Raw genomic sequence first — 26,891 nt, 5'->3', positions numbered from 1 at the left:
AATTTATTTTGCTTTCATATCATCATTATTGCCCAACACATTTTAAAATATAAGTCTTATCCAGGTTTGGATCTAAAGAGTTGAGTTTTTTTCAGTGTTCAGTTAGCCCCAGGGCTATGTGAGAAATTAGGAAGTCAGTATATTTGATTATATAGGTATAGAAGCTGTTAGTACTTGGAGGTTTTTAATAACATAGTTTGTGTTACCTGTGTTTCCCTAAAATCGGGTCTAGGGCAAGTTGGAAGACCGAAAGCCCTTGATGGTCTTATTTGGAGATGTTGCCATGCATTATATACTCTCCGCTGCGCAGTGAGTATCTTCTTTTCTGTGTGTTTTCTAATTTCTTTGTCATTTTTGTATCTCATTTCGATGTATCTGAAGTTCCTATTTGACTGTTGGCAGTCAGTTGACTGTGTTTTTAATAGGAAAATCAGGTACTCTGAAAGGGACTGTTTCACCTTTTTGAAGATCTTATGCTGGAAATAAGTTGCGGCTGTTGACTCAGCATCTACTCACATTCACAGTTTTCCACATTCTCCCCAGACTGCTCATCCCCTTGGTTCTCTTTGTCTGCTTTTGATGATCCCTAAGCCTCCTAGTAGCCTTGGTGACTAGGCCAGAGAATGCTCTGATCTGACCAGAGTCTGTCCCAGGGCCTTCCTTGATTGCAGAACTCGAGACACTCCTCCCTCTCTCCTTGTCAAAGTAATCAATGCCTGAAGTGCTGAGGCTCTAGGAAGCAGCAGGAACAATGTGGTCCGTGTGAAATATGTGTATAAATCCTGTAAAAACATTCTATGTCCTGAAATAGTGGCTTCTGCTTATTTTCTTCTAATCGCTCTGAAAAATGTTAAAGCATTTTCTGAAATGTTTTTCTTACCAGGGAGTCAGGTAGAACTGTGTATCACAGTAGTTGAAACTCTCACAGCACCCATTTTTCCTCAATACTCTTTCTTCACTTTTGGTGCCAGGGACAAATGAAAAGATGTGAGATGCAGATATATTACTTAAAATTTCTTACTGTCCATTCTAACATAGCTTTTATGATGGCTCTTTCCTATGGATACTACAGGTCTGTTTTTAAGGAGTGCTGTTAATTAAGTTAATAACATGTCTTTTGGGTGGCCACTGTAGTTATTGTTTCCAGGACCCACTTCTTAGTTCCCTAGAGACTGTGGCATTCACACTGAGGTGTCCTATCTCCATTTGTTCTACTGGTACTGGTTAGTAAAGCTATGATTCAGACTTCAGAGCCTGCACTAGAAACCATGATGCCACGCTGTCCTTCAACATCACTAGAGCCTAGGTCTTTCTTACCCTGAGGCCCATGCTTTTTATGTTATACTGTACTGCCTCCAGAACACGCTAATATGGCTGCTGTCCCACCAGTCCTTATTAATTCTTGTTAGTGAGAATCGTCCTACATCATTGTAGGTCAGGTTTTGCCACCAAATAATTTTTTTTTTAATTTAAAGGGTTATTTGCATTCTAAAATAGCACATAAGTGATTACTGATCTGAACTAAATGACTTGGAGAAATGAGATACCAAGTTATGTTTTGGTTTTTTTGTTTTTTGTTTTTTTTTTTGTGGTACGCAGGCCTCTCACTGTTGTGGCCTCTCCCGTTGCGGAGCACAGGCTCCAGAAGCGCAGGCCCAGCGGCCACGGCTCACGGGCCCAGCCGCTCCGCGGAATGTGGGATCCTCCCGGACCGGGGCATGAACCCGTGTCCCCTGCATTGGCAGGCGGACTCTCAACCACTGCACCACCAGGGAAGCCCCCAAGTTGTGTTTTTAATACCGTCTTTAAAAAACGATTTTGTTTTTTTAGAGCAGATTAAGGTTCACAGCAAAATTCAGGGGAAGGTACAGAGATTTCCCATATATTCCCTGCCCCCACACATGCATAGCCTCCCCCATTATAGCCATCCCCTATCAGAGTGGTACACTTGTTAGAGCTGTTGAACTTACATTGACACATCGTAATCATCCAAAGGCCATAGTTTACCTTAGGGTTCACCTTGGTGTTATACATTTTATGGGTACATTCTCTGAGTTTCAACAAACGTGTAATAACATATATTCATCATCATAATATCTTACAGGTTTTTTTTCACTGCCCTAAAAATCCTCTGTGCTCTGCCTATTTATCCCTCCTCTCCCACCCAAACTCCTGGCAACCACTGATCTTTTTACTTTCTCCATAGTTTTGCCTTTTCCAGAATGTTGTATAGTTGTAATCATATAGTATGTAACCTTTTCAGATTGTTTCCTTTCACTTAGTATCATGCATTTATAGTTCCTACATGTCTTTTCATGGCTCGGTTAGCTCATTCCTTTTTACCACTGAATAATATTCTGTTGTCTGGATGTACCAAAGTTTATTTATCCATTCACTTACTGAAGGCCATCTTGGTTGCTTCCAGATTTTTGCAATTATGAATAAAGCTGCTATAAACATCCGTGTGTAGGTTTTTGTATGTTCAGCTCCTTTGGGTAATTACCAAGGAGTGTGATTACTAAATCATATGGTAAGAGTATGTTTAGTTTTGTAAAAAACTGTCAAACTGTCTTCCAAAGGGTCTGTACCATTTTGCATTCCCACCAACAATGAATGAGAGTTCCTGTTGCCCCACATCCTCACTTGCATTTGGTGTTGTCAGTGTTCTGGATTTTGGCTATTCTAATAGGTGTATAGTGCTATCTCATTTTAATTTGCAATTCCCTGATGACATTTGATGTGGAGCTTCTTATCATATGTTTATTTCCCATCTGTGTATCTTCTTTAGTGAGGTGTCTATTAAGGTCTTTGGCCCTTTTTTTTTTTTTTTTTTTTTTTTTTTTTTTTGCGGTATGTGGGCCTCTCACTGCTGTGGCCTCTCCCGTTGCGGAGCACAGGCTCTAGACGCGCAGGCCCAGCGGCCATGGCTCACGGGCCCAGCCGCTCCGCGGCATGTGGGATCCTCCCAGACCGGGGCACGAACCCGTATCCCCTGCATCGGCAGGCGGACTCTCAACCACTGCGCCACCAGGGAGGCCCTGGCCCTTTTTTTTTTTTAATTAATTTATTTATTTTTGCTGTGTTGGGTCTTCGTTTCTGTGTAAGGGCTTTCTGTAATTGTGGCAAGCGGGGGCCACTCTTCATCGCGGTGCGTGGGCCTCTCACTATCGCGGCCTCTCTTGTTGTGGAGCACAAGCTTCAGACGCGCAGGCTCAGTAGTTGTGGCTCACGGGCCTAGTTGCTCCGTGGCATGTGGGATCCTCCCAGACCAGGGCTCGAACCCGTATTCCCTGCATTAGCAGGCAGATTCTCAACCACTGTGCCACCAGGGAAGCCCTGGCCCATTTTTTAATCATATTTTTTTCTTATTGAGTTTTAAGAGTTCTTGTATATTTTGGATAACAGTCTTTTATCAGACTGTCTTTTGCAAATATTTTCTCCTAGTCTGTCACTTGTCTTTTCATTCTCTTGATTATAGTCCTTTTGATTTTGTCAGTGGTATAAGGAATTACTGCATGCTGCCCTAGAGATCTCTCTAAGTCCTTCCTCAGTATCAACCAGTGTCTTTTTTTTTTTTTTTGCGGTACGCGGGCCTCTCACTGTTGCGGCCTCTCCCGTTGCGGAGCACAGGCTCCGGACGCGCAGGCTCAGCGGCCATGGGTCACGGGCCTAGCCGCTCTGCGGCATGTGGGATCTTCCCGGACCGGGGCACGAACCCGCATCCCCTGCATTGGCAGGCGGACTCTCAACCACTGCACCACCAGGGAAGCCCAACCAATGTCTTTTTGTGCAGTTTTTATGCATATAAGTATAAGTATTGCTTTGTGGAGTCATGCTCAGAGTTCACAGTATTATCCCAAAGTACTCAAGGACTGCATTACCCAAAATTAGAGTGTCTCTTGAAGGATGAGATGGCATTGAACCCTATTCCTCATTGATCTTTCAGTGTTTGGTTGGAGGTTTTTGGTTGGTTTTGTTTTTTGATTTTTTTTTTTTTAACTTTAATAATCAACGGAAATTTGAGTGTTGGAGCACAGACCACATACAGCTCCATATTCCATGGGACTCTCTTTGGTGCTCTTGATGTGCTACTAATCACACTGTGTTCTCCTCTTCAGGACTGCTGATGGAGGAGGCTTGGTAGAAAAACACTATGTCTTCCTGAAGAGACTCTGTCAGGTGTTGTGTGCCCTGGGCAATCAGCTGTGTGCATTGCTGGTGAGCACTTTCTGGAGAGTTTCAGGGCCATTTGAGGAGAGGATTTAGAAAGTTATATTTGTGTAAGGGGTGACACATGCCATTGATTTTAGCCTGAGGGGGCATTTCCCTACAGATTATTTCTTATAATTCTATAGATTAAATTATTTTAATTGAGTTTGAATGATACAGATTTTTTTTAACAAGTCAGTTATTAATGTCAATAGTAAACATTCACATCTGTTATTCCATCTGTTACAACATCTGACTAAAGTCAATGTTGCTACTCCTGTTCATTTTGGTACTTGTAAAACTTCAGTCTGCCGAGTGCATTACCCTTTAAAGTCCTATTAGGTCATGAAACATTATGGATTTGAATAAAGAACACTTTTCCCAAATCTAAAGAATGTATTATTAGATCATAAAAGAAAACTTTAGTCTGATTGACCTGGAATTAACTGTCTTTAGGGAAATATTTCATACTCAGTCTTATGTGTTAAAAGATAGGATATTGGTACAGACATTTGCGCTTGATGTTATGTCTTTTTGTGGTGGCTTGAATGGCTAGAGAGGATGGAACTTCAGACATAAGATGTGTACCATCAATTGGTTATTTAATAGGTTAGGTCACAGAGATGTGACTAGACTAGATCTGAAGAAATATACGGATTTCTGAAATGAATACTCTTGTTTTACTATTTGACCACAGAATAGGTTTTAATGATGACGATTAAGGAGGTAAAGCAGCTTTCCTGTGTTTTAGCCCTTGAAATGATGCCTTCCTTAGGCCACAAGGAAGTATAAAGTCCTTTCAAACCTGAAATTTTTGAGGGTATAAGTTGTCTGTATTTGTTACTCCACTCTCTACTCTGACCTCCTCATCAACATCGTTAATGTAGTGGTCTTTTTGTCCTACAGGGTGTGGATTCTGATGTAGAAACACCAGCAAATTTTGGAAAATACCTGGAATCTTTTCTAGCTTTCACAACTCATCCAAGTCAGGTAAACTTTATGGAGGTGACTTCTCAAAATTTTAGTCAGGTAAATTAAAATCAAGCGCTATGGCCTGAAGTAATCAGCAGCTGAAGTATAAAATGTGACTCTTAAGATCCTAAGGAATAACTGTAGTAGCATTTCATTAAGAAAATTGCTGAGTCTTCCTGAGCTATGCATTGCAGTCTAGGTCAGCAGTTACCCCTCAGGTAGTGTCATTCTGATAAGGCTCAATCAGATATGAGGTATGTCCCAGGTGATTTACCACTGAAGACATTTTAAATACAAAAGTCTGATTAATTGTGTTATAAAATTAATTTTATCCAATCCAAGATTCTCCTTGTAATATCATCCTGAGGTTCCTGTATCCTTTCTTGCATAAAACAGAAAGTGGTAGAATTCAGCTCATACTCTGGGAATTGCACCTGACCCAGTCTTATTAACATATGGTCCATAGTGAGCAGTCATTACTGCTGTACTACAGTATGGGCAGTTTCAAAGTATTACAGATATTTGTTTCCATGGAAAAATATAGTGGATAATTGCTGAGCTAAGTAGTAGTCTTGGTATATAAAACCCACATCCTTAAACTGAGTTTCTTCTTTTTTCCCTTTAGTTTTTGCGCTCTTCAACTCAGATGACTTGGGGAGCCCTCTTCCGGCATGAGATCCTATCCCGTGACCCTTTGCTATTAGCAATAATACCAAAATATCTTCGTGCTTCTATGACTAACTTGGTCAAGGTATGCAGTGGGAATCTAAAATGTGGAATGTCGGTGAATACACATCATAAGACTTAGATGGCCTCATTGACAGCCCTGTCTTGGTCACTAAGATCCTTTCCTTGGGCATATTAGTCTTTTATTCCTCAAGAAGAAATATCTACTCTTTCATATTTTGGAGCACTTCTATGCCAAGTATTGGGCTAAGTGCTAGGAAGAAGAAGTGATAGGACGAGAGCAGTGACCATGACCATACAGTATGATCATTGCTTTTCAGAGGTTAAAAATAGAAAGGAAGGTGGAGTCAGGGAGCTTCCAAGAGGAAGTAATGTCTGACTTTCTGAAGGCCAAGTGAGGGTCAGGAAGGTGAATGAGAAGAGGAGAATGGAAGCAGGTTGCTCATTACCTCGATAGAGAGTTGCTTATCAACACTCTGAGATCTGTTCAAGGCTCTTGCAGCTGACAGATGCTTCATCTTGATTTGTAAAATCAGAATAGGACCCATTCAAGGGTCCCCTTATTTCCTCAAGGAATTCACCTAGCACGTTGCACACCATCTTCTAGTTCTCTGCCGTCATGGTCTTCAGTACTTTTTGAATGAAACATAAAAAGTTACATTCTTATTTCCAGGGTTCAGCATTTAAGAAGACAAATTGTTTCAGTTCTTTTACTTATTGCAAGCTGTATCAGCACTTTGTTTTGGGACATCTTTATACTCAAAGACCTTAAACTAATTCCAGAATTTAATTTTCCATGAGGAACCTGGAACAGAGTATCAAATAAAAAACAATCTCTTTCTACCACTCCCAGGATTATTCCCGCTGGAAGCAAATTGTAGACTTAGGGGTAGACCAGAAGCAGTTACTTATCATATATCTCATGAAAACCCTCACCCCCTACCCCATTATGTTTCTCTTTCCAGATGGGCTTTCCTTCTAAAACAGACAGCCCTAGCTGTGAATACTCTCGATTTGATTTTGATAGTGACGAGGACTTCAATGCTTTCTTCAACTGTGAGTGAATTCGCCTGGAATTTCTTCCAGTCTCAGAATGACACCTAGTGTTATGAGTCATGGTGCATGACCCTTGAGCTTCTGTATTAAAGAGCCCCAAGTCTGGACAGCAGCCTGTTTAATCTCCATTTGCACATTGCAGAGAGTGCTGGGATTGTACTTATTCCACGCATTGTTTTATCTCTTACACACACACCCCCACAAACATATACACACACACACTGCCTTTGGACATTGATGTTTAGAGATAGTAACTTTAGGTAAGGCACTCTCATTTTTTTTTATATTTACATATTAGAATTAAATACCATCTTACATTTTGGGTCTTTTTTCTAAAAAAGAGAGGAAAAACCCACGATTCCTAATTCTGTTCTGGGTTTTCTGTAACCTGGTTCCCCCCCCCCCTTTTTAATAACAACTTTATTGATGTAACTTATGTCATACAGTTCATCCATTTATAGTATATAATACAGTGGGTTTTTTTTGTATTTTCAGAGTTCTACAACCACAACCACAGTCAATGTTAGGATATTCTCATGACCCCAAGAAACCCTGTAACCATTAGCAGTCATCTCCCAATCCCCTCATCCCTCTCAGCCCTGGAAAAGCACTAATCTACTTTCTATTTCTATCTTTCACCTATTCCGAACATTTCATATAAATGGAATCATACAGTGTGTTGTCTTTGGTAACTGCCTTCTTTTTCTTAGTGTAGCGTTTTCAAAATTCGTCCATGTTGTAATATGTATCAGTACTTCATTTCTTTTTATTGCCAATAATACTTCATTGTATGGATATACCACATTTTATTCATCCATTGATAAGTTGATAAATACTTGAGTTGTTTCCACATCTTGACTATTAAGAATAATGCTATTATAACATTTGGGTACAAGTTTTTTTGTTATTTTTTTTAAATAAATTTATTTATTTACTTATTATTTATTTTGGCTGTGTTGGGTCTTTGTTGCCGTGCATGGGCTTTCTCTAGTTGCGGCGAGCGGGGGCTACTCTTCATTGTGGTGTGCGGGCTTCTCGTTGTGGTGGCTTCTTTTGTTGTGGAGCGCAGGCTCAGTAGTTGTGGTGCACGGGCTTAGCTGCTCCGCAGCATGTGGGATCTTCCTGGACCAGGGCTCGAACCCATGTCCCCTGCATTGGCAGGTGGATTCTTAACCACTGTGCCACCAGGGAAATCCCCCTGGGTAGAAGTTTTTGAGTGGACATATGTTTTTATTTTTCTTGGGCATATGCCTAGGAAGAGAATTACTAGATCATATGGTAATTCCATGTTTAATGTTTTGAGGAACTGCCAGACCATTTTCTTCAGCAGCCATACCATTTTACATCTGTACCAACCTGATCTCCTTTTAATTCCAACAGAAATGGGAGACCACTTTTGGTTTGCCGCTTATAGCATCTAGCTGGTATGGTGGCTTCTTAGAATTTAGTTTTGAAAATTTCTAGATTTGTTAACAAAGCTTTACTGAACATTTGTTAGATTCAGAGCATAAGTCTGCAAAACAAAATCTCTTGAATGTTTTCCTCCTGGGATGGATAAATGAATAAACATTAACTAAGTATCTGTTATATGCAGTTATTGATTCATGTCTTTCTCTTGGCAGCCTCTCGGGCCCAACAAGGAGAAGTAATGAGGTTAGCATGTCGCTTGGATCCCAAGACTAGCTTCCAGATGGCTGGGGAGTGGCTAAAGTATCAGCTCTCAACTTCTGTTGATACTGGATCCATGAACTGTAAGACTTTTTTTGTTTTTTTTCCAACTGAACATTAGTGAAGTATTTCTATGTATCAAAACTGTACATAGAAATAAACCTCTGAGCCACATTTCAAAACAGTATGCTAATAGTGTTCAAAAACAGCTTTGCTCACTGCCCAGTTCCATCCTAGAGAGTGAGCCTTTTCATTTGCGCATATAGGCAGAGAAAGCAGATATAATACCAGATTTTAACTCTGTTTAAATTAGGGTAAAACCATGACCCTATCAGTTTTGCCTTCATTTTTCTTTTCTAACAGAGTCAACAATTGTTTATTGTTGATTTTATTACTTCACTTCAGGCAGCACCTAACAAATTACATGTCTAGACCTAACTTTTTAAAGCTTTTCAACCAAGTTCTTGCATGGCATTTCTCTTAAACTCGGAAAAAATGACTTGTTAGTCAGGCACAACAAGCAGTGCAGGGGTTTCCCGTATCGCTCAGCCCCCTCAAAGCCTTTGGGAAATGCCACTTTATGTAAAATCAAAATAACCCCCCTCTACCCAAAAGCATAAGCTAGGCAACTTCTCTGTGCTCTGTATCTTCTGTCTGTCATCTTATTAATGCAGGCAGTGAGTGAGAGCAGTCACTGCTTTGGAAAAACTCCACACTATGGTCAGTTACCAAGTACACTAGTTACTTGACATTCGTGGGATTTAACATTCAGTTTTATGTATTCACAGTTGACTGTGAAGGTTCCTGGTATCTAGTAACTTGAATGTTTGCAGAAGCCCAAATATGTTGTACCAAGGTGAAGCTAGTAAATGTGACTGTACGGAAGCAAGAAAAGTAATTTGTAATTCATTTTGCAGGGGCCTTGCTGTTTAAGTGACATGCTTTGATGATACTTGTGGGGTTTTTCCTTTTCTTTTTTTTCTCTTTTTTCATATTTTGGTCACGCCATGTGGCTTGCGTGATCTCAGTTCCCTGACCAGGGACTGAACCTGGGTCAGGGCAGTGAGAGCACCAAATCCTAACCACTAGGCCACCAGGGAACTTGATGATACTTGTGAACTTGGAAGGTGGCACAGTTCTCTGCACAGGGCCCTTGCAGTTGTCATGAGGCTACTGGATGTGAAGCAGCATTTTGTATCTTACAGCAGTTCCTTGTTGGAAAGATTCTTTATGGTCTTAGATATCGTAATTATTTAGATTCCCATGGACAGATTATGAAAGGGGGGGAATTAATTAATATTTCTCAATTGGCCGGGCACTGGTGTTGATTCTTACATGTATATTCTCATTCAGTACTTAAACTGGCTTTACAGACAAGGCTCACAAAGGTGAATTCAGACAGTTTGTTTTTAGAGGTAGAGGCAGGATAGGGATCCCTTTCTGCTTCCTTTTCTTTTCCCAGGCTGAGAAGGGTTAGATTACCTTGTTCCTTCAACTGTGAAATTACCTAGTGGTTTCTACAGCTCCATGGTCTCTGTGTCTTCTGTGATCCTACAGTGTTTATAAGTGTGTGCGTGCGTGTGTGTGTGTGTGTGTGTGTGTGTGTGTTTTAAAACCCTGTTCCCCTGCAGCTGGAACTGGAGAAGGCAGCCTCTGCTCCATCTTCTCACCTTCATTTGTGCAGTGGGAAGCCATGACCTTTTTTTTGGAAAGTGTGATCAACCAGATGTTTCGAACATTAGATAAAGAAGTAAGTAATTGTTTCTTGTGCTGATTGCATAATAATTTTGATCTTTTTTTTATTATTATTTATTTGGTTGCGCCAGGTCTTAGTTGCAGCAGGCGGGCTCCTTAGTTGCGGCTCACCGGTTTCTTAGTTGTGGCATGCGAACCCTTGGTTACAGCATGCATCTGGGATCTAGTTCCCTGAACAGGGATCGAACCCAGGCCCCCTGCATTGGGAGTGCAGAGTCTTAACAACTATGCCACCAGGGAAGTCCCCAATTTTGATCTTCTTAAAACTGGCAGTGGGATAGGAAAATATGTGAGTGTGCGTCTTACAGAAGAGGAAACTGAGATTCAGAGAGGGTAAATAACATGCTCAAGGTCAAATAGCTAATAAATAGAGCTGGGACCCAAATTAGGTCTCTCTGACTTTAAGCCCCACAGTGTTTAGTATTCGTTTTAGGAGATAATAAGATGAGCCTGATAGTACGGTGAACCACAGGTAGGATAACTATTACAGGGAGGACAGTGATGGAAGCCTTGAATTGGAAAATCTAAGAGATATCTGCCAATTTTTGGCAAATTGACCAGAATATTCATGATGGCTGATCTGTGTCCCTCTTTCCTGAATAATCTGATTAAACCAGATAACAGCATATACTATATTAACTATGTTAATTAGATTAAAAATAATCGGATCACTTATTTTGGGGTAATTCGTCTTAACTCATTCTAGGTTAGTTGTAGAAAGAATCTAAGTCCCTTGAAGATAAGTGAACTACAGTGCTTTTTCTCATTAATGGCACATTAACAGATTAGATCTTAGGATCATTAACTTCATCTGTTTTTATATTCACTTCAGTTTGAAATGATGGCATTCTGAGTTCAGTTTCTAGTAGTAGGTAATGCTACATCCCTAATAATGGCAGCAGCATTTGTGAAAAATTTTAATAACATGGGGTAGTGCTTAGAATTTTAAGGGTTAAGAAGCACTATATAAAACCATATGTGACAGCCATATTTATATAGAGTGTGAAGGAAATTTAGCAAAAGTGGTTTTCAGTTATGTCAATCTCCTTTTCACGTCTGTATCACAGGAAATTCCTGTTAATGATGGAGTAGAGCTATTGCAGATGGTCCTGAACTTTGACACCAAGGATCCCCTCATCCTGTCCTGTGTCCTCACTAATGTCTCAGCACTCTTTCCATTCGTCACCTACAGACCAGAGTTCCTGCCCCAGGTCTTCTCTAAGGTAAACTCCCTCTCCTTTGTAAACTTATTTTGGCATTTCTAAGCTAATTATTTTTTGTAACTGTTTTTGTAAGTATATGAGACAAGCTAATAAACAGTTGTTTATTCATTTATCAAATATTTACTCAGTACTTAATGTGGAGCAGGCACCATGCTAGTAGGAAAGCCTTGTCCTTTACCACCTCTCTGTTTGGGGAGAAAGGCACATAGACAGATGTGGTACCTACGTGGCATTGCAGTTAGTAGACATGTACACTGAGATGGAAAAGAGTACCTGAAGGAGGAGGTATCAATGTGTGCTGTCAGGTTGGGAAGTGATTTGTAAGAGGAAAGGTTTTGGGGTCCAGTTGTGACTAGTGAGAGGTGAAGCACCACCTGAGTGAGAATATCGGACCGGGAGGAGGGAAGGAGTAAGGCAGAGAAGGGGTGAGTTCTGTTTTGCAGGACTAGGTTTAAAGTATACATATAATATCTCAGTGGAGACATCTCATGCTAAACTGGCTATTTGAGGTTAAAGGTCTAGATTCAGAAAATTATGAGAGAAAATTAAGGCATCGCCATCATAGAAATGCCAGTAGTAGAGGTGAAGCCCTTTCAAAAATGTGGACTCATTTGTTGCCACAGAAATTCTTTAAGAACTGGAGAGTGTCCATTGGGTTCCTCTAGATCTTTGTTAGCGTGTTATTCCATCATAGTGGCTAGGGCAGCAGTCACATTGCATTGGGTTAAGGAGTAAGTGGGAAGTTATGAAATGGAATCAGGGAGAATAGACCACTCAACTTTTTTTTTTTTTTTTTTTTTTTGTGGTACGTGGGCCTCTCACTGTTGTGGCCTCTCCCATTGCGGAGCACAGGCTCCGGACACGCAGGCTCAGCGGCCATGGCTCACGGGCCCAGCCGCTCCGCGGCATGTGGGATCTTCCCGGACCGGGGCACGAACCCGTGTCCCCTGCATCGGCAGGCGGACTCTCAACCACTGCACCACCAGGGAAGCCCAGACCACTCAACTTTTAACAAAAAGTGGAGAGATGTGACCATGGCTGAGTTCTTGGGTGATAGCCTGGATTGTTCTGGGATTCTTTGGCCTTTATCTTTGTAAAGTGTTTGCTGGTAAAATTGTGAATCTCAAGCCTCTTGCAGAGTTATCTGAGAAAATGAACATCTGAAACTTTGTAATGCCAGTTGAAACCCCATTTTTGTAATGCCAGTTGAAAACCCTTTTCTTACCATATTGTTTGCACTTCAGGGATTTTGTTAGAAACTTTGTAAAATACTTTATGCATTTGGTACTGATGAGTGACCTTTTTTCTTCCCCTTAGCTATTTTCATCTGTCACTTTTGAAACTGTTGAGGAAAGTAAGGTAAGATCATTAATTCAGCCTACCAATTCTAACTTCTTAAGAACAAAAATGTGAATACCCAACACTTAGTGTAGATTTTTCTAATAAGCAAAAGGGGTTAATAAAGGCAGGAGATAGTCATATGATGGGGTGTTTTGCACTAGAGATACTCTAGGACAAACAGTAAACATGTGGATTCATGGTAACTATAAATGTCACTTGATTATACTCCCGTAGCTGTGAAAATTGTGAATTTACCTCCGAAGGAGATATTTACATGATTCTCTGCAGCATCTGTTAATTATATTAAAAGTAGCTTTAAGTTTGTTGAATATCTCTTCCCAGGCTCCCAGGACCCGGGCAGTGAGGAATGTGAGGAGACATGCTTGTTCTTCCATCATCAAGATGTGTCGTGACTACCCCCAGCTCGTGCTGGTAAGCCCTGGACTCTGTTCAAGTAGCCACTGAGACATGCCGAGTTTGGGTACATTTCTCTATAAATCCACCCCTAATTATACCTCACATAAGGTTGGTCTCCCCCAACTCCAGAGTTACTCAGTGAAGTTTAGAAACACAAATATATAGCCTCAGAATGAATTGTTCTCTTCCACATGGATGACCAAGTTTTCCCTGTCAGTGTACCCCTCTTTACCGTACTATGTGTGATGGTCTTTTTTTTTTTTTTTTTTTTTTTTGCGGTACGCGGGCCTCTCACTGCTGTGGCCTCTCCCGTTGCGGAGCACAGGCTCCGGACGCGCAGGCTCAGCGGCCATGGCTCACGGGCCCAGCCGCTCCGCGGCATGTGGGATCTTCCCGGACCGGGGCACGAACCCGCGTCCGCTGCATCGGAAGGCGGACTCTCAACCACTGCACCACCAGGGAAGCCCTGTGTGATGTTCTTAACCACCACTGCCAAGTGATGTGCCTAGTCTTGAGAGAAGCCAGGTGCAAACCCCAACCTTTTTTGGAGGGTTTCTGTAAGAAGTTTAGCACTACTCCAGATAACAAATTAACCAAAAATTTCTTCTCTGAATACCCAGCAGTTATTTGTGTGTGTCTGTCTGTCTCTCTCCCCCTCTCCTTCCTTCTCTCTCTCTAAAATATATAAATATATATGTATATAAAACAAACTGATCTTTGTCCATGAAGATACTGTAAAAGTTGATATAGAAATAAAAGACAGATGGTTTTCACAGTTGTAGAGTCGGAAAGTGCAGTTACCCAAGTACTCAAACCTAAATTGCCTTGCCTGTTCAGCCAAAAGAAGAGTGTTATAATTAAATTAAGTGACAGCCTTATTGGCCTGACTGTCCTGGAAGTGTCTTCATCCTCTTTTTTATCTTCCTTGAGTGACCCACCCACTCCTTGAAACTCAGACCTTCACCACCTCTGGGTTTTTTTCTTTGTGAAATGCAGCCCAACTTTGACATGCTGTATAACCATGTGAAGCAGCTCCTCTCCAATGAGCTGCTCCTGACACAGATGGAGAAGTGTGCCCTCATGGAAGCCCTGGTTCTCATTAGCAACCAGTTCAAGAACTACGAGCGTCAGAAGGTGTTTCTAGAGGAGCTGATGGCACCCGTGGCCAGCATCTGGCTTTCTGAAGACATGCACAGGTAGGGGAGATCCTTTGCCCTTGACCTTGACTGCACTTGAGTACCCATTCTCTTCTAAGACTATGTCCGGGGTCGGGTTGTAAGGATATCGAGGTGTAGTGGCACTATCAGTGATAGCTGAAGGCCTCTAAAACAGGGGTCCCCAACCCCTGGGCCACAGACCGGTACTGGTCCGCTGCCTGTTAGGAACTGGGCTGCACAGCAGGAGGTGAGCGGCAGAGGAGAGCTTCACCACCGCTCCCCATCGCTCGGATTTCCGCCTGAACCATCCCCCGTACACCCCCGACCCCAGGTCTGTGGAAAAATTGTCTTCCACGAAACCAGTCCCTGTGGTGCCAAAGAGGTCGGCACCGCTGCTCTAAAAGCAGTCTTGTAAGTGAAATGCCGAAAACATCACCTTGCTCTGCAGAGGCGTAGGAACAGAGACGAAATGACTAAGATGGATAGTGTGGGTCGGAACGCCACAGAGTGAGGTCTGCTGTGGTGTCTAGTTGCAGCTTCAGCACATATAAAGAAGTGAGAACAGCCAGTAGGGCCATACAGAGTAGGAGCTGCACAGACACCCCTCTGTGCCCACATAGCCTTCTCAAGCTTGTACCCTTTTTGATTCTTAAAGTGTCACTAATAACATTTAGAAGTGGGAAGAGAAGTTAATAAATCTTCATATGACAGCTGACAATTTGATTAGATTCCTCTCACTGTAACAGCTGCTCTTTGGGGGTCAAATAATCACAGCTTATTAGCTCTTGAGGAAGAAACTATCCTTGCTTAAAATCATGCTGTAACTTGTCTTTCCCCCACCAACCTTTAGAGTGCTGTCAGATGTTGATGCTTTTATTGCCTATGTGGGTGCAGATCGGACAAGCTGTGACCCGGGCCTGGAGGATCCCTGTGGCTTAAACCGTGCACGAGTGAGTAAGCCTCTCCTGGGATAGGGAAGGTGCGTAGGCCACAGGTAGGAGTAGGGTGTTGTCATTTGTCCAGGCTCTTGTAGACTTGTGTTTTCTCGTATACGAGCAAGAAATCTGGGAATCTCTACTTCCGTTAGTGTCTCCTTTCTTTTCTTCTTTAGTCTTAAATTCTTGAGTTAGTTCTCACAGCAGAACAGGTGGTCTTTTCTTTGAAGTCATTATTTTGGTTTTAAGGATCTGTAAATAGCTTGGAGGACTGAAGGTGTAATGAGGAAGTAGGTCAGAACTTGGTCAGCAGGGTGGGTTCTCCCTGCCTTTGCTCCCTGGCAAGTAAAGTCCTAAATGGTGGCCTAACTTGCAAACCTGAGATTTTCCAGTTCTTTGCTATTCAAATAAGCATTGTTCCTGGCTCCATTACGGCAAAAGTCTTATTAATTAACCCGGCAAGTAGTCAATTGGTAGAAAGTACTGTGAGTGAGGATTAGGGCAAAATCTATGAAGGCCTAAACTTGAGGATGCAAGGCCAACTCAAAAACAAGATGAAATGTTGGCAGGGTAAATACTGTTTTGAAGTATGTCCAAGCCACCTTCTAATTGGGGTCCTGTAAGCCTCTGGAAGGATATCCTCATGAAAGGGAAGCTTTTAGAGCCTACCACTGGTCCTGAAGATGGCATTGAAAGGATCCCTTTTGGACTTGACCTTAAAGGAAGGGACAGGGATGGGGGCAGGGGAGGGGGCGTCTTTTCCTTTTGTCCGACTTCTATGTCACCTTTGCCATAATCTTGCAAACATCTAGTAGCACTTTTGTCTTTTTTTCCCCTTTTATATTTACCTTTCATTTTTATGTTTTTCTATAGATGAGCTTTTGTGTGTATAGCATTCTGGGTGTTGTGAAACGAACTTGCTGGCCCACTGACCTAGAAGAGGCCAAAGCTGGGGGATTTGTGGTGGGTTATACACCCCCTGGAAATCCAATCTTCCGTAACCCCTGCACAGAACAGATTCTGAAACTTCTTGACAATTTGCTTGCCCTTATAAGGTGAGTCAGAATAATGGTTTTTCTCTGTTGTATTTAAAACTTTTTGCCTTAAAAATCTCAAAAGCTTAATTTGTTTATATTTCTTCAGATCATATGGTGATAAATAAGAGATTAGGTCTTGTTTCGTTCTAGAGGGACTCTCCTTTTTAAAAGTAACATTGACTCTCACTTTTTTTGTTGTTGTTGTTATAATTTTATTTTATTTATTTTTGGCTGCGTTGGGTCTTCGTTGCTGTGCGTGGGCTTTCTCTAGTTGTGGCAAGCGGGAGCTACTCTTCGTTGTGGTGCGCGGGCTTCTCACTGCGGTGGCTTCTTGTTGCAGAGCGTGGGCTCTAGGTGCACGGGCTTCAGTAGTTGTGGCTCGCAGGCTCTAGAGCACGGGCTCAGTAGTTGTGGCACACCGGCTTAGTTGCTCCACGGTATGTGGGATATTCCCGGACCAGGGCTCGAACCCGAGCCAATGTCCCCGGCATTGGCAGGCAGATTCCTAACCACTGTGCCACCAGGGAAGCCCCAGCTCTCACTTTTATAAGTCTTGCATTCCAAGTGAACACATGGGGGCTAATCTCAAAATGGCTTTTCTCATTTTGAGCCTCCTCTGTGTTCTTTTACTTCTTTATACCTCATTTCTACTTTTTACTTTAAGTTTCATTTGGTCTAAAATTTTGCCACTAAAGGAATTGTTCACTGGGAGCAAGGCAGTTGCTTTCTGTAGTGGTGCTTCTCTGGGTCAAGTATTCAAACGAGCTAATCTGAATTTATCAGTAGTGACTGTGTTCTCAAATGGACCAAACATCCAGTGGCTGAACATGCCAAAGGAAGGCTTGATACATGCTCCACATCAGAGTCCTAGGTTTTTACTTCTCAAAGCTGAGTCCTCAGACCAGCAGCATCAGCAGTCACCTGAGAGCTTGTTTAAAATGTAGTATTAGGGCTTCACCCCAGACATACTAAATCAGAATCTGCATTTTAACAAGATCCCCAGGTTGTCTGTGTGCACATTAAAGGTTCAGAACCACTGTTATAAATCACATGAGCTAATATAATCAAGCGGAAGTAGGCCATGTCTAGGCTTGTTGGTTACTCAATATATGTTTGATGATTCAGGGATAGATGCTCTCTACAGTGAAAGAGAGCCTTTGCAGAGAATCAGTTTTTACTGGCCAAAGCAAAATTTGATTGCTTTTTACATCTCCTAGTGTTTCTGAGTTCAAGTTAGAGCTCTGTTCCACTGTTTTTTGGCCTCTTACCCAGGGTGTTAGAGCGGAGTCTCAACTGAGTAAACCAAATTGACTCAACACAAGTAAATCAAATTACTCATGTCTCAGGGATGCTCTGCTGACAACAGACACCCTGGACCATATGCTTAAGAATCCAAGGTTTTAAATTAATGTTGACCAAATTGGAGGGCTGGAGTGTCTGAACAAGTTGTCACTGTGGACGTGTCTATGGAAATAGACAATACTTTGCTCTGATTTCAAAAGGAGGAAAAAGATTTCAAAAAGAAGTATGGGTTACATGTTGAGAGGGTAGTAAAATATTTAGTCAAGGAAAAATTTGTCTCCATGTTGATGTTTTTAAGACCAAAAGGATCTTCTGTAGTTTAGAGAAATGTGAAAGTGATGAAGTCAGATAGCAACAGACTCATTTACTTTTTAAGCCTGTGGCCAGAGTCCCTGTGGTGGGAACCTAGACCTGGAAACAAGGTTCATCCCTGGTTAGGTAAGGAGACAAGAGATTGTCATCTTGATATTTTTCTAAGAGTACAACACTTTTGGAAAATCCCGAAGTCAGTCAAAAGGTATTTTGAAAAATGTTGACTGTAGTTATGGAGTAGTTAGATTCCCTGAGTAGTGTGCAGCTGTAGCTGTTAGAGTTTTGTCTTGTTTTCGTAGTAAGTTTTATCTTGAAGTATAATGTTAAGGGTACAAATATACATAAGAAAAGGACACAAATTGTGAGTGCGGGTAGATGAATTTTGACAAAGTGGACACCTCCATGTAATCAGCATCCAGATCAAGAAACAACCTTACCCAGCACCTCTTTTCAGTCTTACGTGCCCCTCAAGGGTAACCACCATTCTAACTTTTAACACTTTGCCTGGTTTTTTGAGCTTTAATAAATGGAGTCAGAAGCATGCACTCTTTCGTGCCTTGGCTTCTCTTGTGTAATATTATGTTTGTGAGCTCATCCATGTTATTGCATGTAGTTGTGGCTTGTTCATTCTCATTGGTGGGATGGTATTCCATTGTGTGAATATGCTGTAACTCATTTATCCATTTAGTGTTGATGGACTTTTGGTAGTCTCCAGCATTTTTTTATCACTACGAGTGCTGCTGTTAACATTCTTATAAATGTCTTTTGGTGTATGCATAATTTCTGTTGGGTAGGAGCAGAATCCTACATGTAGGAGTAGAATTCCTGTTTATAAGGTATGCATATTTTCAGTTTTCATAGGTAGAATCAAATAGTTTTTTAAAGTGGTGTACTAGTTTACATTCCTACCAGTTTGTGTATTAACTCCTTGTTATAAAACTCCTGTTTTAACTCCTTGTCAGACAAATAGTCTGATAATCAAAGGTGTTATAGCTGCACTGTCTAGTATGGTAGCCACTAGCCACATGTGGCTGGCTACTGAGCACTTGAAATATGGCTAGTCTGAATTGAGATAAACTGTAGGTGTAAAACACACACTATATTTTGAAAACTTAGTACAAAAATGTAAAAATATCGCATTAATTTTTATATTGCTAACATTGAAATGATTTTTTGATGTGTTGGGTTAAATAAAAATATAATTAATTTAACCTGTTTCTTTTCACTTTTTAAGTTTGGCTGGTTAGAAAATTTTAAATGGCTTATGTGGCTTACTTTTTATTTCTATTGTATGGTGTGTTCTTAGTGGGTTGGGTGGAAGATAGATGTGGTGGGTAGCATTCTCTGGTTCTCAGAAGGTTCATTATTATCATTCATTATCTGTTTAGAATAACAGCTTTTCTGTTAACTTAAAGTTTGTTACAATGTTTCCAGATATCTTCTGTATGTTTTATTGAAATCTTTGTATGTGGGAAGTCTTGTTTAGCATAGCGATTATACTTTTTTTTTGGTTTGATATATGTATATATTGTGAAATGATTACCACAGTAGGTTTAGTTAACACCCATCAGCTCACATAGTTACACATTTTTTTCTTGTGATGAGAACTTTTAAGATCTCTCTTAGCAACTTTCAAATACACAATATAGTATTAACTATAGTCAGTGTGCTGTATATATTACATCTCCAGAACTTACTTACCTTTTTAACTGAAGTCTGTACCTTTGACCACCTTCGCCCATTTCCCGCACCCCCATCTCCCTCCTCGGGCAATCATCAAACTGTTCTGTTTCTATGAGTTTGGTTTTTTTGATTCAGCGTACAAGTAAGATCATACTGTATTTGTCTTTCAGTGTCTGATGTGTTTCACTTAGCGTAATTCCCTCAAGGTCCATCACATCGTCACAAATAGCAAGATTTTCTCCTCTGTTATGGTTGAATAATATATACCTGTGTGTATGGCAATTACACTCTTAGTTGCTGATACTAAGAATATTTCAGATAGATACAGACTGTGCAGAACTTAAAACTTTTATCACTTGATTGTCTTTTTCTTTGCCAAGCAATAACTAGTTCCTCTTAATGTGGAAGCATAGTGCTCTAACTTGCAAGTGTGTCAGGAAAGGTGATATTTCAGGAACCTGAATGTTACTAGGGCCTGTAGGACTCCGTGGAGCCATAGATAAGAGAGCAGTATGTACTGAGTCCTCCTTCCATTACTTGTGAGTTACAGGTGCAGCCACCATGGTGCCACCTCCTTGGCGAAGGGGAGGAGGAGGAGAGGAGACTATACAGAATACAAGATTTTGTTGTACCATCAGGGACATTTGACATATGATGCGTTATATTTTTTAAATTATATCTTGGGATCACAGTCACACTTAATTAAAGAATAAAAATAAAAAACATCTCATCTGTTCCCCATCAAATTTAAGACTATGAATTTCTTTTCAAGAAGAACTGATTTGGGGCTTCCCTGGTGATGCAGTGGATAAGAATCTGCCTGCCAATGCAGAGGACACGGGTTCGATCCCTGGTCCGGGAAGATCCCACATGCCGCGGAGCAACTAAGCCCGTGCACCACAACTACTGAGCCTGAGCTCTAGAGCCCGCGAGCCACAACTACTGAAGCCCACGTGCCTAGAGCCCGTGCTGCACAACAAGTGAAGCCACCGCAATGAAGAGTAGCCCCCGCTCGCTGCAACTAGACAAATCCTGCGTGCACCAACGAAGACCCAACACAGCCAATAAATAAATAGATAGATAGATAGATAGGGAAAAAGCTCTATTTTTTAAAAAAAGGACTGATTTTATCAGAGATCATTTCATAGTATTAGACATCTTCCCAAACAACCAAGAAAACCTTAATTCAGAAACTAAAAAGTTGGCAAATTGCAGTTTTTAAAAGTAAGTGGCACCACTTACCAACCCTTGGGCTCCACATAGCAGGAAGTAAAGGCTAAGGTAGAGTTATGGATAGCCTCACAGAATACAAGCAAATTGAATCCAACAGCATGTTATAAGGATTATACACTATGACCAAGTGGGATTTATCTCAAGGATATAAGAGTGGTTCAGCGTACAAAAATAAATCAGCATAGTATACCATATTAATAGAACAAAGGAAAAAACCCACTTGATCATCTTAATTGACACAGAAAAAGCATTTGACAGAATCCAACACCCTCTCATGATAAAAACACTCAGCAAACTAGGACTAGAAGGGAGTTCAAAAACTACTCCTGCTAATAAATAAATTCAACAAAGTTATAGGATACAAGATCAACATACAAAAATCAGTTGTGTTTTTATACAGCAGCAATGAATGATCCCAAAAGGAAATTAAGAAAATAATTCCATGTACAGTAGCATTCAAAAGAATAAAGTACCCAGGAATAAATTTAACCAAGGATATGAAAGAATTATACACTGAAAACTAAAAAATATTCTGGAATTAAAGATGACTTAAATGAAAAGGCATCCTGTATTCATGAATTGAAAGACTTAAGTTCATTAAGATAGAAATATTACTCAAAGCAATCTACAGATTGAATGCAGTCCCTATTAAAATTCCAACAGTGGGAATTCCCTAGTGGTCCAGTGGTTAGGACTCCAAGCGCTTCCACTGCAGGGGGCACAGGTTCGATCCATGGTCAGGGAACTAAGATCCCTCATGCTGCGCAGCATGGCAAATACATACATACATACGTACATACATTAAAAAAAAAATTTCCTACAGTTTTTTTTTGCACAAAGCTGATCCTCAGATTCATATGGAATTGCAGGGGGCCCCTAAAAGCCAAAACAGTCTTGAAAAAGAACAAAGTTGGGAGATTCAAACTTCTCATTTTCAAAACTTACTGCAAAGCTACAGAAATCAAAATAGTTTGGTACTGAGAAGGATAGACATATAGAAAAAGATAATCTAATCAAGATAGGCAAAAGGCTTGAATAGACATATCTCTAAAGAAGATATACAGATGGCCAACAAGGCCATGAAAAGATGCTCAACATCTGTAGTCATTAGGGATATGCAAATCAAAACCACCTCATACCCAATAGGATGGTTACAATAAAAAATAATGTTAAGATAGCTTCAAGATGGCAGAGGAGTATGTTGTGGAGATCGCCTTCCTCCCCACAAATATACAAAAAATACATCGACATGAGGAACAGCTCCTACAGAACACCTACTGAATGCTGGCAGAAGACCTCAGACTTCCCAAAAGGCAAGAAACTCCCCACATACCTGGCCATGTGGCTGACAGGGTCTTGGTGCTCTGGCCGGGTGTCAGGCCTGAGTCTCTGAGGTGGGAGAGCCGAGTTCAGGACATTGGTCCACCAGAGACCTCCCGGCCCCATGTAATATCAAACAGCGAAAGCTCTCTCAGAGATCTCCATCTCAAAGTGAAGACCCAGCTCCACTCAATGACCAGCAAGGTACAGTGCTGGACACCCTATGCCAAACAACTAGCAAGACAGAAACACCACCCCACCCATTAGCAGAGAGGCTACCTACAATCATAATAAGTTCACAGCACCCCAAAATACACCACCAAATGTGGTCCTTCCCACCAGAAAGACAAGATACAGCCTCATCCACCAGAACATAGGCACCAGTCCCCTCCACTAGGAACCCTACACAACCCACTGAACCAACCTTACCCACTGGGGGCAGACACCAGAAACAACGGGAACTACAAACCTGCAGCCTGCAAAAAGGAGACCCCAAACACAGTAAGTTAAGCAAAATGAGAAGACAGAGAAATACACAGCAGATGAAGGAGCAAGGTAAAAAATGCACCAGGCCAAACAAGTGAAGAGGAAATAGGCAGTCTTCCTGGAAAAGAATTCAGAGTAATGATAGTAAAGATGATCCAAACTCTTGGAAATAGAATGGAGAAAATACAAGAAATGTTTAACAAGGACCTAGAAGAACTAAGGAGCAAACAAACAATGATGAACAACACAGTAAATGAAATATAAAATTCTCTAGAAGGAATCAATAGCAGAATAACTGAGGCAAAAGAACGGATAAGTGACCTGGAAGATAAAATAGTGGAAATAACTACCGCAGGGCAGAATAAAGAAAAAAGAATGAAAAGAATTGAGGGCAGTCCCAGAGACCTCTGGGACAACATTAAATGCACCAACGTTTGAATTATAGGGGTCCCAGAAGAAGAAGAGGGAAAAAAAAGGGACTGAGAAAATATTTGAGGAGGTTGTAGTTGAAAACTTCCCTAATACGGGAAAGGATATAGTCAGTCAAGTCCAGGAAGCACAGAGCGGCCCATACAGGATAAATCCAAGGAGAAACACACCAAAACACATATTAATCAAACTATCAAAAATTACAAAGAAAAAATATTAAAAGCAGCAAGGGAAAAGCAACAAATAACATACAAGGGAATGCCCATAAGGTTAACAGCTGATCTTTCAGCAGAAACTCTGCAAGCCAGAAGGGAGTGGCAGGACATATTTAAAGTGCTTAAAGAGAAAAACCTACAACCAAGATCACTCTACCCAGCAAGAATCTCATTCAGATTCGACAGAGAAATTAAAACCTTTACAGACAAGCAAAAGCTAAGAGAGTTCAGCACCACCAAACCAGCTTTACAACGAATGCTAAAGGAACTTCTCTAGGCAAGAAACATAAGAGAAGGAAGACACCATCAATAACAAACCCAAAACAATTAAGAAAATGGTAATAGGAACATACATATCGATGACTGCCTTAAATGTAAATGGATTAAATGCTCCAACCAAAAGACATAGACTGGCTGAATGGATACAGAAACAAGACCCATATATATGCTGTCTACAAGAGACCCACTACAGACCTAGGGACACATACAGACTGAAAGTGGAGGGATGGAAAAAGATACTCCATGCAAATGGAAATCAAAAGAAAGCTGGAGTAGCAATTCTCATATCAGACAAAATAGACTTTAAAACAAAGACTTACAAGAGACAAAGAAGGACACTACATAATGATCAAGGGATCAATCCAAGAAGAAGATATAACAATTGTAAATATTTATGCACCCAACATAGGAGCACCTCAATACATAAGGCAAATGCTAATGGCCATAAAAGGGGAAATCAACAGTAACACAATCATAGTAGGGGACTTTAACACCCCACTTTCACCAATGGACAGATCATCCAAAATGAAAATAAATAAGGAAACACAAACTTTAAATGATACATTAAACAAGAGGGACTTAATTGATATTTATAGGACATTCCATCCCAAATCAACAGAATACACTTTCTTCTCAAGTGCTCATGGAACATTCTCCAGGATAGGTCATATCTTGGGTCACAAATCAAGCCTTGGTAAATTTAAGTGAAATTGTATGAAGTTTCTTTTCCAACCACAACGCTATGAGACTAGATATCAATTACAGGAAAAAATCTGTGAAAAATACAAACACATGGAGGCTAAACAATACACTACTTAATAACCAAGAGATCACTGAAGAAATCAAAGAGGAAATCAAAAAATACCTAGAAACAAATGACAATGAAAACATGATGACCCAAAACCTATGGGGTGCAGCAAAAGCAGTTCTAAGAGGGAAGTTTATAGCAATACAGTCCTACCTCAAGAAACAAGAAACATCTCAGATAAACAACCTAACCTTACACCTAAAACAATTAGAGAAAGAAGAACAAAAAAAACCCCAAAGTTAGCAGAAGGAAAGATCATAAAGATCAGATCAGAAATAAGTGAAAAAGAAATGAAGGAAACAGTAGCTAAGATCAATAAAACTAAAAGCTGATTCTTTGAGAAGATAAACAAAATTGATAAACCACTAGCCAGACTCATCAGAAAAAGGAGAAGACTCAATAGAATTAGAAACGAAAAAGGAGAAGTCACAACTGACACTGCAGATATAGAAAGGATCATGAGAGATTACTACAAGCAACTATATGCCAATAAAATGGACAACCTGGAAGAAATGGACAAATTTTTAGAAAAGCACAGCCTCCCGAGACTGAACCAGGAAGAAATAGAAAATATGAACAGACCAATCACAAGCACTGAAATAGAAACTGTGATTAAAAATCTTCCAACAAACAAAAGCCCAGGACCAGATGGATTCACAGGCGAATTCTATCAAACATTTAGAGAAGAGCTAACACCTATCCTTCTCAAACTCTTCCAAAATATAGCAGAGGGAGGAACACTCCCAAACACTTTCTACGAGGCCACCATCACCCTGATACCAAAACCAGACAAAGATGTCACAGAAAAAAGAAAACTACAGGCCAATATCACTGATGAACATAGATGCACAAATCCTCAACGAAATACTAGCAAACACAGAAGCCAACAGCACACTAAAAGGATCATAACACCATGATCAAGTGGGGTTTATTCCAGGAATGCAAGGATTCTTCAATATACACAAATCAATCAATGTGATAAACCATATTAACAAATTGAAGGAGAAAGACCATATGATGAGCTCAATAGGTGCAGAAAAAGCTTTTGACAAAATTCAACACCCATTTATGATAAAAACTCTCCAGAAAGTAGGCATAGAGGGAACTTACCTCAACATAATAAAGGCCATATATGACAAACGCACAGCCAACATTATTCTTTTTTTTTTTTTTTTTTTTTTTTTTTGCGATATGCGGGCCTCTCACTGTTGTGGCCTCTCCCGTTGGGGAGCACAGGCTCCAGACATGCAGGCTCAGCAGCCATGGCTCACAGGCCCAGCCGCTTCCCGGCATGTGGGATCCTCCCAGACCGGGGCACGAACTCATGTCCCCTGCATCGGCAGGCGGACTCTCAACCACTGCGCCACCAGGGAAGCCCCAACATTATTCTTAATGGTGAAAAACTGAAACCATTTCCACTAAGATCAGGAACAAGACAAGGTTGCCCACTCTCACCACTATTATTCAACATAGTTTTGGAAGTTTTAGCCCCAGCAATCAGAAGAAAAAGAAATAAAAGGAATCCAAATCGGAAAAGAAGAAGTAAAACTGTCACTGTTTGCAGTTGACATGATACTATACGTAGAGAATCCCAAACATGCTACCAGAAAACTACCTGAGCTAATCAATGGATTGGGTGAAGTAGCAGGGTATAAAATTAATGCACAGAAATCTCTTGCATTCCTATACACTAATGATGAAAAATGATGAAAAATCTGAAGGAGAAATTAAGGAAACACTCACATTTACCATTGCAGCAAAAAGAATAAAATACCTAGGAATAAACCTACCTAAGGAGACAAAAGACCTGTATTCAGAAAACTATAAGACACTGATGAAAGAAATTAAAGATGATACAAACAGATGGAGAGATATACCATGTTCTTGAATTGGAAGAATCAACATTGTGAAAATGACTATACTACCCAAAGCAATCTACAGATTCAATGCAATCCCTGTCAAACTACCAATGGCATTTTTCACAGAACTAGAATAAAAAATTTCACAATTTGTATGGAAACACAAAAGACCCCAAATAGCCAAAGCAATCTTGAGAAAGAAAAACAGAGCTGGAGGAATCAGGCTCCCTGCCTTCAAACTATACTACAAAGCTACAGTAATCAAGACAGTATGGTATTGGCACAAAAACAAATATAGATCAATGGAACAGGATAGAAAGCCCAGAGATAAACCCACACACATATGGTCACCTTATCTTTGATAAAGGAGGCAAGAATATACAATGGAGAAAAGACAGCCTCCTCAATAAGCGGTGCTGGGAAAACTGGACAGCTACATGTAAAAGAATGAAATTAGAACACTCCCTAACACCATACACAAAAATAAACTCAAATGGATTAAAGACCT

General features: G+C 40.7%; 1 protein-coding gene across 3 annotated transcripts in view; it reads left to right on the top strand.

Moving 5' to 3' along the window:
• The window catches only part of XPO5 (exportin 5), a 48,596-nt gene that overhangs the window by 8,801 nt on the left and 12,904 nt on the right, over positions 1–26,891 (top strand). For all 3 annotated transcript variants that reach the window (XM_081245831.1, XM_081245832.1, XM_081245830.1), the window contains exons 8-20: positions 233–309; positions 4,119–4,218; positions 5,116–5,199; positions 5,807–5,932; positions 6,834–6,924; positions 8,547–8,675; positions 10,224–10,342; positions 11,415–11,570; positions 12,888–12,929; positions 13,254–13,343; positions 14,325–14,524; positions 15,336–15,435; positions 16,294–16,475. In XM_081245831.1, the coding sequence (XP_081101957.1) occupies positions 233–309; positions 4,119–4,218; positions 5,116–5,199; positions 5,807–5,932; positions 6,834–6,924; positions 8,547–8,675; positions 10,224–10,342; positions 11,415–11,570; positions 12,888–12,929; positions 13,254–13,343; positions 14,325–14,524; positions 15,336–15,435; positions 16,294–16,475 (1,496 nt within the window). The remainder of the gene's footprint in view (positions 1–232; positions 310–4,118; positions 4,219–5,115; positions 5,200–5,806; positions 5,933–6,833; positions 6,925–8,546; positions 8,676–10,223; positions 10,343–11,414; positions 11,571–12,887; positions 12,930–13,253; positions 13,344–14,324; positions 14,525–15,335; positions 15,436–16,293; positions 16,476–26,891) is intronic.

This window comes from Mesoplodon bidens (assembly GCF_964165515.1).
Source record: "Mesoplodon bidens genome assembly, chromosome: 10".
Classification (NCBI taxonomy): Eukaryota; Metazoa; Chordata; class Mammalia; order Artiodactyla; family Ziphiidae; genus Mesoplodon; species Mesoplodon bidens.
Note: the sequence above shows the minus strand (reverse complement) of the source record. Positions and strands in the feature narration are given on the sequence as shown.